Source organism: Rutilus rutilus, assembly GCF_951802725.1.
Source record: "Rutilus rutilus genome assembly, chromosome: 25".
Lineage (NCBI taxonomy): Eukaryota > Metazoa > Chordata > Actinopteri > Cypriniformes > Leuciscidae > Rutilus > Rutilus rutilus.
Window position 1 is genome coordinate 8,759,595 of NC_140229.1, and position 24,645 is coordinate 8,784,239.

General features: G+C 37.7%; 1 protein-coding gene across 2 annotated transcripts in view; it reads left to right on the forward strand.

The window, feature by feature from the left end:
- The window catches only part of sez6a (seizure related 6 homolog a), a 45,851-nt gene that overhangs the window by 5,845 nt on the left and 15,361 nt on the right, over positions 1 to 24,645 (forward strand). For both annotated transcript variants that reach the window (XM_084399739.1, XM_084399738.1), the window contains exons 2-4: positions 16,487 to 17,074; positions 17,712 to 17,839; positions 23,138 to 23,330. In XM_084399739.1, the coding sequence (XP_084255865.1) occupies positions 16,487 to 17,074; positions 17,712 to 17,839; positions 23,138 to 23,330 (909 nt within the window). The remainder of the gene's footprint in view (positions 1 to 16,486; positions 17,075 to 17,711; positions 17,840 to 23,137; positions 23,331 to 24,645) is intronic.

Consider the following 24,645-nt stretch of genomic DNA (forward strand, 5'->3'; position numbering starts at 1 on the left):
AATAATAGCACACTTCAATAAACTTCTTTTATAAGAAGTATATATATACATTGTAATATATATATATATATATATATATATATATATATATATATATATATTACAAACTGCATGAAAGGTAATATTTAAAAAAACATAACGGGGCCCTTTAAGTGATTTGAAATTGGGGGTCAAGTGTCTGGAGTTTGTGCAATTATTTGAAAATGTAATTGCATTTATGCTAATATCAGCATGTCAGGTATAACACCACTGCCCAGTGTCTTTAAATAAGTGACAGGGAAAGATGTCTGTAGATCCTTGAGCACATTTGTTAAATAAGAGGCTCTGTGTTTTGTCAGGATCACAGCAGAGGACACTGGGCTCTCAAAGGCATCAGGACAAACAGAGGTTTCATGGTGTCTCTCTGTTGCAGCGTTCAGATGCCACTGTATTTGAAACGGCTGCTGAGATCGAATCCCAGAGTGAATTCTGCATCAGAGACTGCATCTGTCATGCTGTAATAAATGCACTGTTGATGTTCTCCGGTTTTGAGACTTTTCTCCCTGCGTTCCTCCTTCAGAGGCAGAAACGCAGATAACTGATTGCATTTTTTCTTGTTATCAGTGCATCAAACTTGAATTACTTTCAGATCTGAGGAATATGTAAAGTTGAACTGATAAAAACCAATAGACCCTCACTCCTGGAGACTGCTTTAGCCAGCCAATCAGGGCAGAGCTTGCTTTTTTGAGAAAACACTTGGCCTTTTTGTATGCAATATGTGTCAGATAGTCAACGAACTGTTGGTTATACTATGTAGATATCTAGATAAAGGTGTGTGAGTCAGAGTCTTTATGATCATGCTAGTGACTTTTTCTAGCCTCTCTAATTTTAATCTCTTAGGTTTGACACCCTCCCTTTGGCTCTGAAATTCTGACACCAGATACAATAAAAGAGGACTTACCAATCAAAATCTCAAGGGGCGTATAAGATGTTAAGAGATATCTGTGCTAAAAGTAATTACGCCCATTTAATTGCAGTAATTAGTCCAGTTGAGGAACTGTGATTTAGCCGTAGCTGCTGTTTGTGAGGTTGTTTAGGTGTTGTGCTGTTTACTTTGCGGTGATTTGACAAGGTGACAAAGCCACGGTTGGACTTTAAAGCTCTTCTGTTGCTACGGGAGACGTATCTTCGGATCTGCCATGCCGACAGAACTGTTCGCACCACCCCGTCCTCTCTCATCCTAAACAGAAGAGAAAAACCTGTGTTTTTAGAGGAGAATAGTGAGCTCAGTACAAACACATACACACTACTTAGACAGACACACAAACAATCATTCATTTGCAACACAGGCTGTCAATAATGGGTGTCTTACAATTAAAAATGAAAGATGAAATCACTTCTATGGTGAGGTTTGGACATTATAAAAGCAAAGTTTTTTTAAATAGATTTGTTTGTTATTATAGTGTTTGATGCATTTGACATGAATTCGAATTTTTTGTATTAAAGGAGTCATGACCTCGTGTTACCTTGGATACCCAACGCTCTATTATAGTCTTTCAGGCACTTCTAAAAAAAAAAAGTGGAAAAAAAATAAACACAGAGCTCCTCAGACCCTTATTTCTAAAGGCATTATTGTCTCGCGAGATCTGATGCGATGTTTTGGCTGTCGTGGACGGTCATTATAATAATGCAAATGAGGGGCGCGTTGATTGGTTGCAGGAAGGAGGGGGGTTGACAGCGTTGCATGCTCATAGTTTCTTTTGCCCTTGATCAGTGAGGCGATACACAGCGCGGGCGCCTCCGCATTTACGCGTGTATTGAGTGTGCGCTCCGAGCACAGGATAACGGCTGACAGGACAAGAAAGTCCGTTTTTCTGAAGTGAAAGACTTTATTTCAGCGTACACTAATGTCACTGTCTGGTAATTCCTATTGTGCTGGGGTTTCTGAAGTAGTCATAATTCATCTCTCATAACATAACATGCTCTAAACACGCACGCAGAGTGGAAAAGGAAGAGCGGAGGCGCGGGGAGCAGAGCGCAAATTTGAACTATATCGATATATGCGATATGGTCTAGCAAACAGTTTTAGCCACTGACCATGGACTCCTGTACCATCACTACTGTTGTGTAAAACAAAGTGGAAAGATGTGGATAGCATTCGTAGAGTCCATTCACCGTGTTTATCTCGAAGCTAACGTTACATACAATAGCTGCATTAGCAGTTAGCTGATGTTTGTTAACGTACACACAGTAGAGCAATAAAAACACAGTCTTACCATTTCAATTTCAGGCAGGTCTCTGATGGTGGGGATGGCACCTTTTCCCAAACGGAGCTTCGAGGCCAACTTCGCCTGATATTGTCCCAAATTACTAAATGAATCCTGTGTAAAATGTTTAGCGCAGACACCAAACGTTAGGCCAGTTGAAAGGGTTGTTGGGACAGCGTCATTAAAAATGAATTTCATCCACTGATCCCTGATAGTTTCGTCCGTTTTGGGTAGAGAAAACACATTAGAATGCTGTTTATGGCAGTCAACCACAGAGCAACGCAGGTGTGCACTTGGTTTCTCCATCTTTCTTTGCCGAATGAAATGAATATGAGGGGGAGAGGGGTAGGGCGTGGCTTCCTGCTGCGCTGTCCATATAGAGAGCCTAAGTCCCTCCCCTTCCGGTCGACCACCATGGGACCTTATTTCGGAAAAATATTGTATGGTAGTCAATGGCGAGAGACAACAAATATTTTGATCTTGTTTGAATTGTGCCCTGATTTACACATATGATGTTTGTCAATTTAAAAGATACATTTTAAAGTCAAGAAAGTCGCAGCTTGATGTAAAACTGCTGAGGTATATGACTGTGAAAATACGTAATTACAAAGACTACAAACCCAGAAGGCGCACATGCGACGTCATACCTTTTCTCTCAATGAATGAAGCTACCTTTACTGAAGCTAACGTCTGTCATTTTTTCTATAGTCTTACATTATAATCGTAACGTAACGCCGTCATGCCTGAGTGTTTTGAGCCAGAATACACACATACGAGCAACGGATCTTGTGACGTACATAGTGCGAGACGAGAGATGTAGTTCATTGAGCGATTTTCACATAAAACTAAACGTTACTCTTCTGTTTTATGACAAACTGCGACTTTCTTGACTTTCATAATTACCTTTTAAATTGACAAACATCATATGTGTAGTTCAGGGCACAGTTCAGACGGAATAAAAAGATAAGTTATCTCTCGCCATTGACTTCCATACATATTTTTTCCGAAATAAGGTCCCATGAGCCAGAAGCGGAGGGGCGGGACTTAGGCTCTCTATATGGCATATCCTCCACCGTCGTGACGTCAAGCCAGGGTAGAAATCAAAATCTAGTATTTGAGTGCGCGTGCACGTGGGATATTTTACAAACCCTGAGGTAAACAAACGCTTCACTTTTAAATATCGGCTACCCGGCAAGTGTATAATCGTTAGGCAATCATAACATACATTGATTCTCGTGGAAAAATGCAAAATGTGGGTCATGACACCTTTAAATTTAATTTATGAAACTTGTACTGTAATAATAAATAATGAATTTTATATTTTTTTGTTATAAACTTAAATTTCTGTCACTTTAGGGTCGAATTCTCACTATTAATTAACTGAACTACGATTTTTGCCTCAATAAACTCCTAATTACTGCTTATTAATAGTTAGTAAGGTAGTTGTTAGGTTTAGGTATTGGGTAGGATTAAGGGAAGTAGAATATGGTAATGCAGAATATGGCATTAAGATGTGCTTTATAAGTACTAATAAACAGCTAAATGTAGTAAAGACACAAATATCTTATGTAGTTTAGGCTAATACAAATATAATAAAACAATGTTTCTGTATTTTTATTTTTATTTTTTTTTGGTGCATACATATGAATTAGCAGTGTGTATATTTAATTTGTTCAATTTAAATTAGTGCTTTGCAGGAATTTGAAATCTCAACTTCCACTAAACATTGAAAAAAATCTGAAAGGTGCATTAAACCGATATGGGTTTGACCCTTTGTGTGAATAGCTTTTTGCTTTGCTATTCCCTGTGCGTTTTCTTATTTGCTCTAGAGCAAACCTTAAATCCAGTAAACCCACAAGAAACATGGCCTGTGTGGATGACAATTCTATTAAGTGTTCCCACAGTTCATTCACCTTGCATAACCGCTCTAACACAAATGAGATCAAATAGTTAAAGTGGTGCCTGGGCTGCTCTGTCAGAGTGTGAATTGGTCATTAGAGGTGTAAGGTTAATACATCAGGACTCCTACAGGGAACAGCTGTCCTGGATCTGTTCACACTTCTCCTAGGCCTGACTGATTATACACACAAGAGAAGCTGATTAGAGAACAGGTCGGAGCCACAGTCAGTGCTGCCAATCATAGCTGGGGTTATCACACTAAAGTCTCACATAGCCAGACCTGCAAACTGACTCCATAGCAGCTTTCATTGGCCAAGGACCGTTCGATGGCTGCCTGACTGACATGTAAAGCAACCAATCACAGTTCGTTTTGGTCTGCGTCATGTTTAGGGGGGTGAAAATGTAACGTCGATGTCCTTGCAGTAACACACTGGTATGTAAAACTCTTGGACATTTTAAAGAGACTATGCCGCGAAGTTTACATACTTCACATACTTTTGAAAAAACAGCGTTTAGTTGATCCTCATTGTCACAGTTGTAAACAACAGCTTGCTTCTTCCATAAGGGGGTTTGGCATCACGGCATCTTTGTTTCCAGGTGGACGGTTAAAGAACGTGACACACGTCTCCTGGAAATCCTGTAGAAATACATAAGACTACATAAGATGATGAAAGAAGATTTCTTAGAAGGATAATTATGCGACCTACCTTTTTGGGACAGTTTTAAAATGCTTTGTAGACATCTACCTTTGAAACCATGCTAGAGTGTGATTTTTGTTTGTATCTGTATTTTATGTACTACACAGTATTTAGCAAAAAGTAAAAAAATTGTTTTGTGTGCTAATAGCTTCCATTTGTTTTCAGAGGAAAGTGCAAGAATATCTTAAACAAGGCCAAATCAACTTGCTTGCTTCTGTTTTTCATGGTACTCATGAGCTGAAAAAGTGTTTTTCATGCTTGAAAGCATCTTTATTCCACTTCGAATACATCTGACCTGGAAACAAACAAAGTATTCTCGATTCTCCAAGTTCAGGGAGTGTTATGAAATGTACTGCTACACTCAGATTAAGTCCAGACATTCCGAGAGATCTTCAGAGGTCTGTTGTTGCTTGTGAAACAATCCATGGTGTTAAGAAGTCAGTTTCATACAGCGCACGTCTCGCTGCTCTGTTGCCCCGTGTCTGTGTGTTTTTCCAGTCAGAGCAGAGCAATATCTCTCACCCTGTTACATATTCATACACTTAAAAAGTCCTCTGTGTTGACCTAGACAGACAGCCAGGGAAAAACCTGTATATTCATTACTCATCATTCATTGCATAAATTGAAAATATCCAGTGGGACGTATCTAAAAGTTGTTTCCATGGTAATTTGCTGGAGAAGCGGCACCCAGCGGGAGCTTCTAAATAAACCGTGCAAAACTTGAGAAGTTAACAAGACACAAGGGGAATCCAGTCTACACTATTAGCATCACGCATTTCTCTCTCTTCCTTTCTTTCTGTCAGTCCATGACTTGCTGTCTCAGATGTTTCTCGTAAAATTCCTTAGGATAAATAAATTAAATTGTTTGCATGGAGAATATAACATTTATATGAATCACTCATATGATTTTTGATTGCAGCACATTTTGAGATTCTGTAACACATTAAGTTTTGTTTGCACAAAATTACACAAAATTGTTTGCATTTTATTAATCAATGCTCTATTAATCAATGCTCTAATCAATGCTCTATTATTGCATTGTTTTTCTAGAACCAGTTGATACATTAATTTTTGTATTTTTCTTTCCTATATCCCTAACCCTAATGTACCCTAAAATTATGGTGCGGGGACTTGTTTTTATACTAATCTAATAATATTTTATATTCCCTAATATTTAATATTCCCTAGCTTACAGAAACCATATTGCATTTTAACATTTTCATTAAGACATTATTTTATATGTATATTAAGCTATTTTCCCATCTAAACAAAACCTGACCCAGAATGTGCAGAACATTCGTTAATTCAAGAGAAATAAACAAAATGAAAAAAAATATATAATTATGTATAAAATATAATTATGAGATAATTATATGAGATAAGTATAGCACATTTAAAAACAACCACAGTTGACCAAAATGCTTAACAATGTCAGGATACACAAACAAAAAAACAAAAAACAAACACAGTAGAGAATGTCACAATATAAAAACTCAACTCAGTTGAGCCTATACCTAATATTAGCCTACACCTAATATAGGCTTATATTTATATAAGGTATTAACTTCACGCATTTTTTCTTGATTTTACGCTCTAGGTTGATGGGAGACGGGCAGATATTGTGCAAAGGCTTCTGGGGGACTTCTGAGCTCATCACAGAGCATCTAATCAGCCCCCTCTCTCTAAGTTTTTAGCAACCTTGACCTTTCCTTTGCAATAAAACCTGCCTGTCAATCACAGATGTCTATCAGGACTGTCTTCTCAGAAGAGAGAAGCAGACAGAATAAAAAAAAGAGCAGAATACCAGGATTTAACTCAGGCTTTTCAGATATTTTAAAGAATGTCAGTAACCAGTTGACACAGTAGCCATTGATTTCCATAGTATTTTTTTTTCTTACTATGGAAGTCATCAACTCTCTGGTTATCAACATTCTTCAAAATATCTTTTGTGTTCAGCAGAAGAACAAAACTCCTACAGGTTTAGAACAACTTGAGGGTGAGTAAGTGATGACAAATTTTTTCCCATCTCCATATGTGATCATGGAGCTCAACCAGAGTGACCATCAGCTTCTTGGTCACCATTGTAACCAGGGCCCTTCTCCATCTGTTGCTCAGTTTGGCCAGAAGACCAGCTCTAGGAAGAGACCTGGTTGATCCAAAGTTCTTCCATTAAGGATTATGAAGGCTACATGCTTCTGTGAACATTCACTGCAGAATAATAATTTTTGTAGTCTTCCCTAGATCTCGGTCCTCTACAGGCAGTTCCTTTGACCTCATGACTTGGTTTTTGCTCTTATTGCACTTTCAGCTGTTAGACCTTTTATTGAGAGGTGTGTCTTTCCAATTCATGTCCTTTCAATTGAATTTTCCACTGGTTAACTCCAATTAAAGTGTAGAAACATCCCAAAGATAATCCAGTGTAACTGGAATGCTCTTGAGCTAAATTTCAAGTGTCCCGAAAAGGGTACTAATACTTAAGCAGTGTAATCCTATATACAGACCTTTTCCAAAAAATTAGAATATCATGGAAAAGTTTATTTATTTTCATAATTCCATTCAAAACGTTAAACTTCCATAGATTATAGATTCAGGGCCCACAACTTAAACGATTTCAAGTATTTAGTTGTTTATTTGTACATAATTTGGGCTTCCAGCTCATAAAACCCACGAAAACAGGATTTCAAACAATTAGAATATTACATGAAATCACACAGTAATTACACAGTGATACCATGGTCATTGAACCAGGTTTTGGTTATTTTGGCAGTGTGGGCAGGTGCAAATCCTGCTGGAAAATGAAGTCAGCATCTCCATAAAGCTTGTCTGCTGAAGGAAGCATGAAGTGCTCTGAAAATGTCCTGGTAGACGGCTGCGTTGAGTGGACAGCACAGTGGACCAACACCAGCCGATGACCAACACAGACTGTGGAAACTTCACACTGGACTTCAAGCATCTTGGATTGTGTGCCTCTCCATTCTTCCTCCAGACTCTGGGACCTTGGTTTCCAAATGAGATGCAAAATTTGCTCTCATCAGAAAAGAGGACTTTGGTCCACTGTGCTTTATTAAATCCAGAGTCAACGCAGCCGTCTACCAGGACATTTTCAGAGCACTTCATGCTTCCTTCATTTTCCAGCAGGATTTGCACCTCCCACACTGCCAAAAGAACCAAAACCTGGTTCAATGACCATGGTATCACTGTGTAATTACTGTATGATTTCATGTAATATTCAAAAAAATTGAAATCCTGTTTTCGTGGGTTTTATGAGCTGGAAGCCCAAATTATGCTAATTATGCCATAGACTGCATGATAATTTACCCCAAGAAATGTAAGAAATAAAAAAGGCATATGTGAGCGCACAGATAAACCAACGTCTGTTTACTTTACCTCTGTTTGTTTGCTTTTATGCCTCGTGTTGTTGTCTCTTCTCTACCGTGGCTTTATTTTTTTCTGACAAGCTGTCATTTCCTCGCAGGCCTTTGTTCTTTCAAATAGCATGAATTATGCTTTCTCTTTTTCTCTCTCTCTCCTGTCACTTTGATCAAGTGTTTTCTGAAGAGTTTGGTGCAGAATGAAAGTGTCTTACTGTGAGGCTGCCTGTGAGATTTTATTTCACAATCCTCTGAGTATATTCGCACATACGTCTCTGTGTTAGAAAGATAAATAAAGATCTTCTGTGTGACTCTTCTTTCCACTTGTAGAGACACTATTGATCACAAGAAACTTAGAATTTATTTTAAAGTAATTTTCACTTTTTTTAAGCTATACGTGAGCTGTTTACGTGAGCAAAAGTATGTTGATTCAGATATTGTGTTTGTATAAGGAAAGTGCTCCACTTTCCTGCAATGCTGCAAACCTGCAGCTTTAAAGTTTCTTACTCAGTTACTCTGAGATGTATTGGTCTTCTATTGGTCATGAATATACATTTTTTTTTCAAACTTGAACTTTGTACCACAGCAAAATTGGCATGAATTAGCATTTCCAGTCTCCCACTTTTGAATGAGAATGAATGTATAATGCTGTATAATAACATATTTCAAATATAATTTAAATATACTAAATTAATATAATACATCATTTTTATATATATATATAAATGAGGCATTATATTACTTTATATTATATCTTTTAATGCTGTTTCATAAAATGTATATATAATCTTTGCTATAATATCGGTGGTGATTATCTTTTGTTTTATTACCCCAAATGCTTTGCTGTTTAATCTCACTGCAAAAACAGTGGGCAAGTGATGGTTTACATCATAAGAGGACAAAAAGAGAGAAAGGTAAATGGGGAGAGAGATACAGAGAGGGAGAGGTGAATAAAAAACCTATCCATTATTTAGAGTGTGCAGACTATTTCTGATCTTATAACGGCGTTCCTCTGGATTTACAGCATTCCTCAGGAGGTGGATGATATCATTATTATTTTCTTGGGCAAGTTCCCTCCCTCCTTCTGAGCAAACTGTCATGGGATAGCCTCCTAAAGAATCAGCCTCACTAAACCTACAGGAGTCTGGTGCAGTTTGAAAACACAGAGCTTTTCATCTTGCTGAATTTTCTTTTGATATCGTACATGCAGTGATGCTGTACTAATCATAGAACTAGATTTGATTTGAACGGATGCAACGCTTAATTCAAACTCTGTCTGATGAAATCCAGAGAGAGCAGAGATGCCTTAAAAGAGAGGAAAGGGTTTTGTTGTTTATCTCTTTGATGAAATAAGTTGTTTGTTGTGAATAAGCCCAAGAAGTTTGTCTGCAGCTCTGTGTTCCAATCCTCAGGGTCCCTATGTAGAGTTCAGTGCTCCCTATACACAATCAGCAAGGGATATTTGTAGAAGTTCAATTAACTTTTGTAATTTGGAATGGTCTGTAATGTATTCAAACACTTGAGATAACATAATATACCAACATAAAAAAAAATTAATAATAATAAAAAAAAAAAAATATATATATATATATATAGACACACAGTTGTAATCAAAATTATTCACAAATCAGGTTTATTGGCAAAATGTACAGACTTTGTTTGCAATGAACAAATCAAACACAACAACTGTTTCAAGTGGTTTCCCCAAATTCCACTAAAAATTCAACTTTCAATGACTTCTGTTGTCTAAAAAATTTTCAACTCCCTGAATAGAATCCCTCACAACAGCACAAATCTGCAAAACAGGTGTTGTCTGAAGCACACCTGATGCAACTAATCAAGGGCTTCATTAGTTGCACCAGGTGTGCCTGAGCTAGAACACATGAAAAATATGAACTAGCTAGGTTTGTTGAGTGTCTCGTTTGACTGCATGTTAGAAATATGGCCAGTCAAAATACCAGTACCAATACCAGTCAAAAGATTGGTCCAAAAAGTATAGAGAAGATATCATCACCCTTCACAAACAGGGAACAGGATACAAAAAGGCACAAAATGTTCCTTGAGACACCGTTGGAAGCATAGTTTGCAAGTTTAAAGTTAAAGGAACAGTGGTTACACTACCTGGACGGACTTGGTGGCAACAGTGACCGAGGTTTTAGTTCGCACAGTAAGGCGCGTACTAAACGCATGCGGTTTCCATGCCAGAACTCCAAGATGTACACCACTACTGACCCAAAAGCACATGAAAAGTGCTAAAAAATCATATAAATAAGCCACAGAAGTTTTGGGATTCTGTTCTGTGAAGCAATTAAGCAAAACTGTAACTTTTCTGCCCTATGGATCAGTGGTATGTCTAGAGGAAGAAGAATGAAGCATATGTTGAAAATAACACACTGTCTACAGTTCAGCATGCTGGGGCTCGGTGATGCTCTAGGGCTGCTTTGCATCCTCTGGCACTGGAAACCTGCAGCGTGTGGTAGGCAAGATGGATTCATTTTTACCATCAGGAAATCCTAGGAGAAAACGAACCCGGTTGAAGCACGCAAACCAAAGAATATTGCTGAACAGGAGGCAACTGCATGAGGAATGGGCTAAGATTCCTCAGAAACGCTGCCAGAAGCCGGTGTCTGGTTATAGATCTAATTTGCAGCAGATCATAACAGCAAAAGGGTGTTCTACTAAGTACTAAAGATGTTTGCCATGAAGGGGTTGAAAAATGTAGACTGCAGAATTCATTAAAACTTGCATTTTCAGTTGAATTTGGGGAAACCACTTGAAACATTTATTGTGTTGAGTTATTTCAATTACTTCTGTTTGATTTGTTCATTGCAAACAGCTGAAAGTCTGTAAATTTTGCCAATAAACCTGATTTGCAATGGGGGTTGAATCATTTTACAATTCATATATATGAATGATAGTATTACCATATCGTGATTTGGTTAATTTCATATGTAGAGTAAGTTCATACCCTGTGTATCTTATTTCAGTTTCCTTTGACAAGTGTCATTCATCTTAAGACGAATCTTAAGTACAGACAGCAGTATATGTGAGACAATATTATTAACAAACACGATGTATCAGCCTTCATTTTCAGGTCCAGAAAACAGCCCATTTTTAACAGGTTTCAGCAAGACAGAAATGCAGTGACCTCTCCTCCATGTGGGAGGGAAAGCTGTCTGAACGTCCACGCTTTAATACATTCCACAAGCTGCCAACAATTAAATCATGAGCTTTCAGGTATAACGACACTTTTTCCGCCCAGCTAAGCTGTGTGTCAGAGAAGAGCTGCTAATGTATGAGCTCAATAAATGATACATGATGTTCACTAACACCTACACAAGTACGCTTTACTTTGTTTGTCGCTGAGCACAGTAAGTCAACTTTCACTCTATCGCTGCTGCCCAAAAGTGGTTTATTATAGAATTTAAACTTGAAAAGTTCTCCGCCCAGTGCTAATCAATTTAATGAAGTTGTCTGTATGTATGTAAATGTGTGTGTGTCTTTTTAATAGTATGTGAAACTGTATGCAGTAAGCAGCAATTAATGTTTTAAACAGTGATATGCTACATTGCCGCATGTCTAATTGCATACTTAATTCAGCAAGTTAAATACATATTTAAATATATTAATTTATAAATGTATAGCTTTACTTCATTCAAGAATTATATAAAAATGTAAAATGTCTTAACATTTTTGACAAACAATTTTGATAAGACTTCCAAAAATTAAAAAGTGCATTCGATATTACTCCCAACAGTAAATGGAAGGTCAATGGTGCTGGTGAGCTTGTGCGATTGATTTGATATCGTCATCTTAGTAGTTCGTTCACTGTCCACTACAGAAATAATTACATCAATTACAGTCTTTTTACACAAATTAGTACATTCAACAGAATGAATTCAGAAACTGCTACGGCTGAGATAGTTTAAAGGTGCACTAAGGTTTGATGAAAGTTAAAGGTGCACTAAGGTTTGATGAAAGAGTGGAGATAGGAATAACTGCATGATTTCTCATCTGTAAAGGTCCATCTCAAATCTCAGGGTCACTGTCATCTGTATCCTGGGACTAAAACAAATTACAAACATTCTCTATCTTTTAAGAACCGAGAGTTTCATCCATCAGTGTCAGCTCTAATATTGCGTTTGTCCGTCGGGCAGGTATAGGGCACCTTTTGTTTTGCCCGTTTATGTTTTTAGACATGTTGACTCGCAGCATGCTGCACTCTGACACTTGCCTGCCAAAGCGAATAAAAGCAATTTCAGACTATTTAAACACCTCACCGCTCTCTATGTCTCAGTGCGGGATTCTCACAGGCAGGAAAAAACATGCTGGATACTTCAGAGAGTAGCATAGCCTGATTTTAGGCTTGTGGCAAAACAGGAAGAAACCGCCTGATTGACATGTAAAGCGGCCAACTACAGTTTGATTTGTTTTTTGAAGTGCCATTAGGGGAGGGGGTCATCTAAAATAGATCTTAGAGCATGTATCATATTGAGGAGATGGTCGATAGGGTGTATTGTGCCTTTAAAGGTGGTTTTATTTGCAGAAATGCACTGGGATTAGTCTTTCCATGTCACAGTCTATAAAGCACGGTTGAATTACCTCTTTAAGAGATTAATGTCTGTCTACAGCCTCTGGTTTAATCTGACTGGATGGTCTGATATTGTGTGGCTTTGCAAAACAGCTGTTTATTGCCACTAGAATGATCTGATCACACTTCCATTACAAAAAGTGTCATCTTGATAAATGGGATTCACTCTGGAGTGACATGTGCTCTGCGTGTTCTTAATAGGAGAGAGATTGTGAGGTCAGTGCTTGATTTACAGCTATTTTAAGGTGATTTGAGGATTAAATGAGGCATTTGGCTTCAATACAGTTTATGCACCCAGATTTATTGTGGGATTTATGTTCTCGGAGAACACAATACATTATGTTTTTATGTTTAAATTTAAAATGTAGTTTTGTTGTGCTTTTATATCATTTTTATAGGTCAGTTTTTATTGTTCTAAATATTTCTATATAGCTTTAATTTAAATAACTTATTTTATTTCAGTTAGTTGTGAAGGCACTTTTCATCTAATATTTACATTTTATTTTATTATAAAATATAAACTATTTTTTATTTTATTTTTAGTTAAAGATAACACCATTTTATATTTCATGACTTTAATGGCTGTCAATGAAGAATGGCAGATGGTGCAGTTACAATATTTACTAAATGGCTCATGCTATATCCTTCTGAATAAACCTGGTTTAGCCTAAGCTGGTTTACTAGTCGCAGTTACTTTAAGCGGGTCTCCCAGCTGGGCCAAGCTGGTTTTCAGCTGGACTTGGTTTGTGATAATGGACCAATAAGACAAAGAAACACCCCCAGATGCGCCCAATGGAGATTTCAGCTTTCTGGCCTCTAATAACATTTCCCACTAACAAAACTATTACAATCCACAACTGATTATCTTCATTCAGCCTTCCACCGATGTTCACTGGCAACTCACTATACAGGCTGATTACATCCAATAATAAAGCAGAGCTGTAGCTCCTGCTGAGAGTTTAACTGTGAGCTGGTCTTCAGAAGCCGTCTACAAATCCTGTGTCAGTGATGTTCTTTTTATCTCTTACTGTCTTCATTGTGTCGCCAAGCTATATCCTGTTAGAACACACTGTCATCTAGTTGCCCAATTAGGGAGTAAAACATACACTCGCGATCTCATGCTGTTTGAACGCAGAAATAACAGAAGGTCTCAGAGGTATCTGCTCTTCTGGGGTTCACAATCTGCTTAGGACTTTGTTTTGAAGCCGTTCATGAGATGTATAGGAGGTTCTATGAAAATATACAGTGATGATTGTCTCTGGTTGCCACAAAGCATTTTAAAAATAAAAAGCTGTCCTCATTTACTCACCTTCATGTTGTTCCAAACCCCATATGATTTTCTTTCTTAATGTGGAACACAAAAAGGATGATTTTGAGATTTGAGAGCTGTGTAAATCAAAAAAACTCATGAGTTGGGAATGACATGAGGGTGAATAATTGATGACAGAAGTTACATTTTTTGGCGAACTTTCTCTTTAAGGGTACGTTTACACAACAACAATGTATTAAAAACAGAATTTTTATGTGTACAAATGACAACGTTGTCAAAACTATCCCCAATTCACATGGATTCACGAAACTAAAAACTCTGTATTATGAATGCCAGGCCAGTAGTTGACGATGTCACATGACTGAACCTATGCCTATAGACTGAACGGTTGCACTTTATTTTACAGTACGTGTACTTACAGGTAATAGGGTCAAGGTTAGGTTTAGGGGTAGGTTAGTACCTAGTTATTACCCATATTGTAATAAATATAAGTACATGTACATGGGGAACAGGACTGTAAAATAAAGTGCTACTGACTGAACACGTAATACAAATGCGCATGACGTGACAGTTTTCACAAATTTGCATACCGTACATGTAGTTTACACAGAGACTATAATGGTATAGTTTTCAAAAACGTGTACTTTGAAACCCGTTTTTAAAAGTTAGCGTTTTCAGGCCCTCAAAACACATAAAAAGTTTTCAGTTTTTAAAACGGTTTAGTGAAAACTAAGACTTATTTAGTAAAAACACAATTATAAGAAGCTGAATCAGGATATTAGTGCACTTGCGTGTTTGTATAAGAGGGAGTCTGTACATCTGTGTTTGAATTTTCCTCAAGCCAGACATTGTTAACGTCCCAGTGGAGAGCTTCTGTAATCCAGTAGGAATGATTATAAAGAGACAGATGATCTGACAGCAGTTCAGTGCAGCGTTTCCCTCACACGTCTCAATAATGGAAGCACTTCTTGACAGATAAAACACAACTCCAGATGTTGTTTTCAGCACAGCGATGTCGCACAAGCAGATTTTTTTTTTTTTTTTTGATGGGTAACAGGAAAACAAAAGGATTTCCTTCACACCTGAAATATTATAAATATCTCAACAAGACAAGCAGAAAGATGCCAACATTTGCAGTGATAGGAAATGCTCAATAGCTTCTTCTTTTTTGTAGCCAAGACTTTAAGGTATGTTCCTATACAGAAAGTGACTCTCAACAATAAACCTATACCCTAAGAAATATTCACTGGTGAAAAAAGTGTGAAAACTCTCCTATATTTGTTTTTATATTATTACAATTAGACTTTCCAGCCAGTGATTACCAAGCATTTTCAATGTATGGAAAATAACAGATTTGACATTTTGATAATAACTAACTTTCATATTCCACAGAAAATAGGTTATTCAAGTTCTCCATTAGACTTGATGATCTTTATAAAGGTACATTATTTTCTTTTTTGCTTTCTTTTTTTATCAATCAAGCAACAATTTTGTTTGGATTTTAGAAGTTTAAAATCCACTTGGCTCAAAAATCTGAGTTTGAATGGCATTAAGCATTTAATAACCAAAGATTGGTCAAAAACAGTCCCTGACATTCCCATAATTACTGTTTTTGATCAAACTGGACTTTTTATCTTTTTATTAGACATGCTTTTAAGAATCTTTGTGTCTGAATGACATTTAAATGACTCACTTCCTCTCAGTGGCGAATGAGGACTGTTTCTGATTACAGTTTGTTTCTGATCATAAGCATTTGTTGAGATTTTTAGGCCTGAAGTGCTGGCTGTCATTATACAGCTCGCTCTCTTGCTCTATCTCTCTCTCTCTCTCTCTCTCTCTCTCTCTCTCTCTCTGTCTCTCTCTCTCTCTGAACCCTTCTGAGAGCTCTTCTGTCTAGTGAGGTGTGTTAATCTTGAGATGAAAGATGTTCTGTAATTGCCTCACACTTTCTTTTCCCTGAAAGATGCTGCTGTTCTTCAGCACTGAAGATCACATATTGAACCTCTTGTGTCACTACTAGTAAAATAATTACTTTGCAGGGAAGCATTGCCTTAATATGCTCAAAAATAGAATATTCAAATAGAGTCACAACTTTATGTACAATTACTTATAAAGCATCTCAAGAGCATCAAGCATTCAGCTGTCATCCTGAAATAATTGGAGAATAAGCAAAAGAAAAAATGTGTGTATATATATATATATATATATATATATATATATATATATATATATATATATATATATATTTATGTATTTATAACACAAATAAACAATTAGTCTACAAAACAAATATTTTAACAAATCTTCCAAAAGGGCCCTTGGGTCTGTGGAGACCAGTTTAAAAAGCCCTGACTTAGACTAGACTAGGTTGTCTAGTACTAATTTTCAATCTGTTTGGATTTTTTTTGCAGAAGATGGAACCATACAAACTCAGAGAGGAGGAGAGTCAGAATCAGAGAAAGAGTTTGACCCTTTCACCAGTAAACAGGAGCCACCAACTGACATCCAGCAGCTCACAACAGATGCAGTACCAATCCTCCCCAACCTAAGACTGCTTAAACTCCACTCAGCTCTGCTGACCAAGAGCTTCGAGGGAGATCAGCAGTTTTTTAAAGAGGCACCACACACTGTGCCAACAGTCTCTACCTCTACATCTAACACTGAACATTCACTTCTGGTGCCTCAGGAGGATTCAGCAATCTTCTCAGACCTTGCGACCACATTGACCATGACTGCGGCAACATCTGTGGAACAAAGAAGACCCAGCAAAAGCCGTAGTAGAACATCAGAGAAGATAGCAGTCACCTCTCAACCTCTCACAAACCCCACCGTTCCAACCAGCACTCCCACAAGCACAAGTCAAATAACAACTATCATCACAACAACAAGGGACAAGGAAACTACTTTGCCACCACTGTCTCTGTCAACTTCACTTAAGAAAGAATCACAAAGGCCAGAAGAGAAAACCACATCAGGGTACTCCTCTGAGACATACTCAGGTACTTTTATGATGGATGGATGGATGGATGGATGGATGGATGGATGGATGGATATATATGGACGGATATATGGATGCATATATGGATGGATGGATGGATGGATGGATATATAGATGGATGCATATATATGGATGGATAGATGGATAGATATGGACGGATGGATATATATGGATGGATTGATGGATGGATGGATATAGATGGATAGGTGGATGCATGGATGGATGGATATAGATGGATGCATGGATAGATGGATATGGAAAGATGGATGGATGGATGGATGGATGGATAGATAGATAGATAGATAGATAGATAGATAGATAGATAGATAGATAGATAGATAGATAGATAGATAGATAGATAGATAGATAGATAGATAAAATAATACTAGATAGAGCGATATATATATATATATATATATGGAGATAGAGATAAAGATTGATAGACAGACAGATACTGTAGACAGAGAGATGTGCTTGACGTGTCTCTACTTTGAAGCAATGCATTGAACTCTATGACAATGCACAGGCGTCAGAGCTAATGAAGGATTAGTGCACAGCCAACCAAACATAAGACAGCTGTAAAAGGGGCGATTGTTTAAAATGATGCTCTTTCTCTCGCTCTGTCTTTCTTTTTCCAGCTCACTGCGATATGAACTTCACAGAAGCTGAGGGTTATATAGAGCTCCCTCTGGATGTCTCATTTGATTCCCACATGCATTGCACCTGCCTGGTTACTGTATATCTGGGTTATGGTGTTGAGATTCAGGTCAGTACCTTTTCATCCAAAGCTTTTATCATATGCAGATTAGGAGAAGTGTCTCTCTCACACATCTTTGTCTCTCAAGGGCAACAGAGTGTCATTTCCATCTGCTTTACACTTAACATTGAAATTTCATAAGTGCACACACAGAAATTAAAAAGTCCCAGCCTGTGCCTGAAGGCTCAGTATATGACAAGATATTTATCTTCTGTGCATTCTGCATATCTACGTGGTTATGAAATAGATGTTTGACTTCCTAAATTGCAAGGGTGGTTTGAGTGGCCTGACAACTGCAAACAGGGCATAATGCATATTTATATGCAAATAAATTGCTATAGATAAGACAGACAGTGCTTGATTGTGTGCCAAAAATATAAATACAACAATATTGAGAATAAAAAGAAAAGAACTAGCACAGTTAAATCGTTAAATAAACGAAATAAAAATCAATGATATTTGTGACCTCTAAGTTGAGAAGTATAATTAAGACATTAAGTGTACTCGCATTTAAATCGCAGGATGATATCCTTGTTAAACTTTTATCATGAACACCAGAGGAAAACTATGTGCTCTTCTAAATGCTTCTTGGAAGAAAGCACTTGTTAAAGAGGATTTAGAAAATTTCTTACTTCATTACTCAAGCCAAGAAAGAACCAACCGTTAATTTTGAGCAAATGAAGCACCATAGACACTGCGCTTCATGCAAGATGGGACTTATCATTCCTGTCAGCCTGCCAACTCGATACGGTTCGATCGACTGCACTGAAATTTCTCAGACCTCTAATTTTGGATTGATCAGAACAGAGAGAAGCGCATTTGAAAAAATGATTGTGAGGAGACAGAACATCGCACGTAAAAGTTTTAGAGACACGCAGACAGATGCTGCCAACTCTCTCAGGCATTAATAAAGGCCCCTAGTGTGAAGTTGTGAAAGTTTCCGTATGGAGTTCCAGGAGGATAGTCATATTCGTGTGTATCAGTGTGTTTGACTGCAGCGCAGCTGCTCTGTCGTATGAAACAATTTCCCTCTAAAAGGCCCTACTGTACAGCGGTTATGTTGGCTTTCTGTAAGGAACACGAGGATCTGTTCTGTACTGAATCATACATGTGATGCTTACTTTTTTTTTACATTTTAGATGTCAGCTGATCAGCTGATCGTCTGTTTGCTTTTTGATTTCCTGCAAAAAAACAAGACTTCTTAAAAAAAATAAAAATAGCTCTTTCCTGACATTTTTCATTCTCCAGGTGGCCAATTTAAACCGATGGTTTTGAAATGTGCATGCTCTGTGAGGGATGCTAAAGGCGCACTGGCCGCATGTTTGTTTGAATATTGATGTGTTTCTCTGCAGATTCCGAGTTTTAGAAATATGCTTTGGATAGTGACTGTTTAGAGGTTAGAATGTCTATAACTGCAGGTGTTCTGATGCTGTAGTGTGATAGAAAGAATTGGCAGAATGTTAACATGGATGGTATAGCCTATGGTTAAAGATCTGGACAGCTAACCAAAAGTCTGTGGGTTCCAACCCCAGAAGAGGGGAAATGCATTATACCCATATTTGTCTAAAAAGGGATGCAATTCCATTGACAAATGATGCAATTATTTCAGAAAGAAACACATTTAAGTCTTTTTTGACAGACTGTTTGGATGTGGCATGATTTAATCTAATTGGACTTAGGGATAGAGATTGTAAAACCAATTCATATGAATTGAGCGGTTTAGTCCACATTTTCTGAAGAGACTCGATCGCTTTATATGATTTAGATGAATTTAGGCTTTTATCTTTTATTCACATTTAAACATTGATCAGTGAACATAAATAGCTCAACCAAACCTGTTTGACGCGCAAGAACAAACCTCAGTGATTCTTGCAGAGGTTCAAACGTGCTGTGTAACACACGAGAATGAACCTCATTGTTTCTTGCAGAGGCTCAAACATGCTGCGTAACACAAGAATGAACCTCAATGGTTTTCACCCGTCAAGTGAACATGCTTGAGCTTCTGTTTACCACAACTGATGTGTGAGCTGATGAATGTTTATATGCAAATAAAAGCCTAAATTCAATCTGTTCATCATATAAAGCTTATTTCTCTTCAGAAATTTTGGAAGTTTGGTAGTTGCGTAGCTGTCAATGGAGGGACAGAAAGCTCTCAGATTTCATCAGAAAGATCTTTACTTGGGTTGTGAAGATGAACGAAAGTTTTTACATGTTTGGAGGGTGAGTAATTAATGAAATGTTTTTTGTTGAATTTAGTAAAGTACTACTCACAGAACGCATGTGTATCATTAATCACAAGCTTCCATATGAGCAACCAGTGATTAACTGAGTGACTCTGATGAACAACATTAGTAGCAAGCCGTTTATGTGTTTAATTTACTGGAAAAAAGCAGCATTCATTCAAGAACTTTTGGAACTACACTGGTTAGGTTGTATGGTTTTGATTCACTAAAAAAACTACTCTTAAGAGTTATTCTTGGGAATCCAAAGAGGTTGGAAGAGTAGTCCAACTTTCAGGAATTGGATTGCACTGGTCGCTATGTTTTGCGCTGTATTTGAGGTCGTGCGGCGTCTCTGAATAGTAGTGTAGAAAATCCAGTATGTCAGTATCATATTGTCAGAGCAGGGTTTCTGCCTGCATCAGCAGAAGAATACATGTGCAAGAACGGTTAATGGAGTTTAATTAAAAACAAATTTAAACAGATGTGTATTTTACCTCTGTTTTATGTGTCCTGTGATGCTGCTTTTATAGCTTACTGACATTTATAGCTTAGTTTGTGTTTATTTTTCTCCATAAACCATTATGGTTTTGATTTGACAAACATTTTGCTGTGATAGGCCTTTGTGGAAACTAATATAGTATGTATACTCTTTCACAGAATGGTTGGAAAGTTTTTAGCAGTTTGGGATCTAATTAATGTTTGTGTGCTGATAAATTGGTGGACAGTGTAGTAAAATTGTATTTAAGACCAATTCATACTGCATCGACAGACTGCGATCAATGGCAACAATCACCAGATTACAGGTTGTCATTTTTTAGACATTGCACGACCTGACAAAACTGAAAAAAGGCGCCGATCAATGCCGACAAAACGCAATGAAACCAATTGGCCTTTAGTTGAGCTGTAATTGGAGGTACCTTTTATTCACACTGCCGTCTCTCCAGGGTCCAGAGCTCTGTCGGCTAGACCCTCATTAACTTTCCACAAACTGTTCTGCTGGAGTCCACAAAGGGTCCTGTGAAAGGCCACAAACCATTAAGATTCTCAACACCATTTTATTTTAATTGCGTGTTGACCATGACAGTGCTCATATTATTCCATGCGCACTGCCTTGATAACTCTATACCAGCTCAGGGGTCAGGAAGCCTCAACCGATCATCTGATGACACACTTTTAGACCCAGATTATAGAAATGAAGGCCTTGTACTTTTCCATAATTTCAGTTTCTTAAACTGAACGAGCAAATTAGCTAATATTCACAGAAAGGAGTCACTTGAACCTGAGGAGAGTTTCGGGGTCTAGCCACCACATCTGAAATTAGTTTTTCAGTCATGGTCGCAGTTGGAGAGATTGCTGTCAGCTAATAATAATTTCACCTCCAAAAAGTGTCATAAAAGGTAGGGAGACATAAAGCAAGCATATCAGGGATGGTTATAGGCTACCTCTCAGTGTGCGAGACACATCACAAAGGAAAGCTAAATGCAGAGGCTTTGGAAATCCAGAATGAACCTAAATTTATCATACATGTATTCTAATCTAAGCAAATTTGTTACAGCAAATTTATCAGCTCCTTCATTCACTGTCAGATGATCGTTTATGTGGCTTCATTTGTAGCCTAACTTACACAGAAGTGAAGGGGGTCTATGTAAACTTTTTCTTTTCTTTTCTGAAGCTACCACAGAAGTGAATGATGGAATAAAGTTGTATGTTTTAAAAAAAAAAAAAAATTTATACTGTTTTGTGTTATCGTGCTGTGACAGTTTTCAACACAGTGGCAACCAGAACAGAATAACAGTAGGTCGTCAAAATTACCTGCAATTCGTCCCCATTGTGGTGAGAACCAATTTTCACCTTTTCACCTGAATTTCTTTCTTTCTGCTAACGGTTCTCAAACGTGTATTCTTCCGGCAATGCGAAACTACTAGCTTAACCGCTCCTAGATGTACAGCACAAACAAAGCGCGCGAACAGTTTGTTCTGATTCCAGCACGAATGACTCCTTTCTTTTTAGTGAATCAAAACAATACGGCGCGCCAGTGTAGGCTACTCCATTACCTTGAAGAATCTTTTATTTTTAGCCGATTCTTTTCAGTGAGTAGAAACCGTTCAGCATAACCAGTGTGGTCCGATTCCTGAATAATTTTTTAATTAATGAATAAAACATTTTTGTTTTAGTATTTTCATTTAATAGCCTACTTAAAGGGATAGCTCACCCCAAAATGAAAAATCTGTCATCATTTACTCACCCTCAAGTTGTTCCAAATCTGTAAAAATTAAAATATTTTTTTTCTTCTGCTGAACACAAAATAATACTTTGAAGAATGTCTGTAATCAAACAGTTAATGGACCCCATTGACTTCCATAGTATTTTTGGAAGTCAATATGGCTATGGAAGTCAGTGTGGCCCATCAACTGTTTGGTTACCCATATTCTTCAAAATATATTTTCTTTTGTGTTCAGCAGAAGAAAGAAATTCATACATGTTTGGAACAAATTGAGGGGTGAGTAAATGATGACAGAATTTTCTTTTTTTGAGCAAGCCATCCCTTTAAAGGTAAGCCTGTGTGAAAAGTTATTGAAAATTCCTTTACTAACCTTTTCAAATAATTTATTTCTGTTTAGCCCATCTGTTCTGTTGATATTTACAAACTGCAGAGGGAAGAGGGAAGTAAATGCATTTGTTTTCCCCCAGATAGCCTGTATTGCTCCAAATATATCTTCAATACAAATACTCATTAAGTGAATGAATGTAATGTAACAAGAAAACTGTTTCACCTGTGTAGCTCCTGTGCAGCTCTCAGTTTGTAAAAACATATCAGTGTGTGTATCTGTATCAGTATCAGTATCAGTATCAGTAGCTCTGATACAACTGGACAGCTCAACACTTCACACCAGAACAGAGCTGCACACATCGCTGGTCAATAAGCTTATCTCAGAGACACATGCAACGAAACCGATCAGAGGAACCTCCATTTCACTTTCAAATTCTGGACCCACTGACCATCAGTTGAGCTGATTCTAGAAAGTATCTTCACAGATGCAATCATGCAAGTCTGTAATATCAAGGCCTACATTCTGATCTGCAGGTGCTGAACGTGAGTTTGGATGATGGGATGGAGGCGGTTCTGGAGGATCTGGGTGGACCTGTGACCTCCATCCTGGCCAACAACTCAGTGTTATCCAGGGGTCTGGTGATACGGAGCTCCAGTAACCAGATCTCAGTCCGGTTCAGCAGTGAATGGCCCGCTCGGCCTGGCTTATTACTTCTGCGGTATAGAGGTACAATCTCACTGTTGTGATACCCTCCTCATTTTTGTGCTAATAGTGTTAATGATTTGCCTTAATATTAAGAGATAAAAATTCATTTGCAATAGGTTTGTGTACAGACCAATAAACAAATATTAGTACTGATTGGTTTATATAATGTCATGGAAATAAGCCCCAGGAATAAAGCACATCTCTAAGGCTGGAGTCCTTCAGGGGTTTGATACTGATGGTGGTACTCAGTGTAAACATGTTGAAGTGTGTGTGTGTGTGTGTGTGTGTGTGTGTGTGTGTGTGTGTGTGTGTGTGTGTGTGTGTGTGTGTGTGTGTGTGTGTGTGTGTGTGTGTGTGTGTGTGTGTGTGTGCGTGTGTGTGTGCATGGGCAAAGAAATGTCCTAATGCACACTAGACATTTATTTTCAGGCAGATAGATCATTCAGAGAGACAGTATTGTTATATGGGCAGAACTCAGAGATATCACTGTCAGCGAGACAGCTTTCATGGAAGCAGCCTGGCTAGAGATACTAGAAAAGACAGGTATTGTGTACTTTTTAACGCTATGTAGCTAATAATAATCCTTGTGTCGTTGCTGAATAAAAGTATTCATTTCTTTAAAAAAATAAAAAAAATGCTGACCCCATACTATATATAAACTATATCTAAGATCAAACCATTTTCAAAGTCATTTTGATGCCCAGAATATCCCAGCATCCTTTGGGTTTGGCAGGAACCACCAATGGAGTTGCTGGCCAAAAGCCTGTTGAGTATAAATGCATTTAAAAGCGCACGTGAACTCCGCTCCTGCTGCTAAACCGAGATCAATAGCGTTTCTCTCAGAGAGAGATTAAATGAGAGAGAGCTATAATGCATCACTGTGCTCTATTGATATTTATGCGCTGGGGTTAAATGCTCTGTTCAAATGGTCAGGGGCTCAATAAAGGCAGAGAGATGCAGAAGCCATGAAGAGCACTGATGCACTCGCAAAAAGCGGTTAAATTAATGGACCACTCAGCATATGATGACCTCCCCGTGATGTGATGATCTTTGGCCAGTATTTTACACACAACATCTAGCAGAATGAAGCAATTAAGGGATGATTTTAGTAAACAGTTGCACTATTTCAGCATGCGGTATGTCAATGTAAAAATATATTAATCTTTCCAGCGTGCTTGCTACTGTTGAAATAGTGCTGGGATATTTAAATCAAGTCACTGTCCTTATTTTCACTGCAGACGTTGTGTTTCTATGCAAATAAGGCTTGTTTAAGATATTAGTTATGTTCAGATATTATTATATGCTTGCACTAATTGATATATGTTATTTTTAAGCT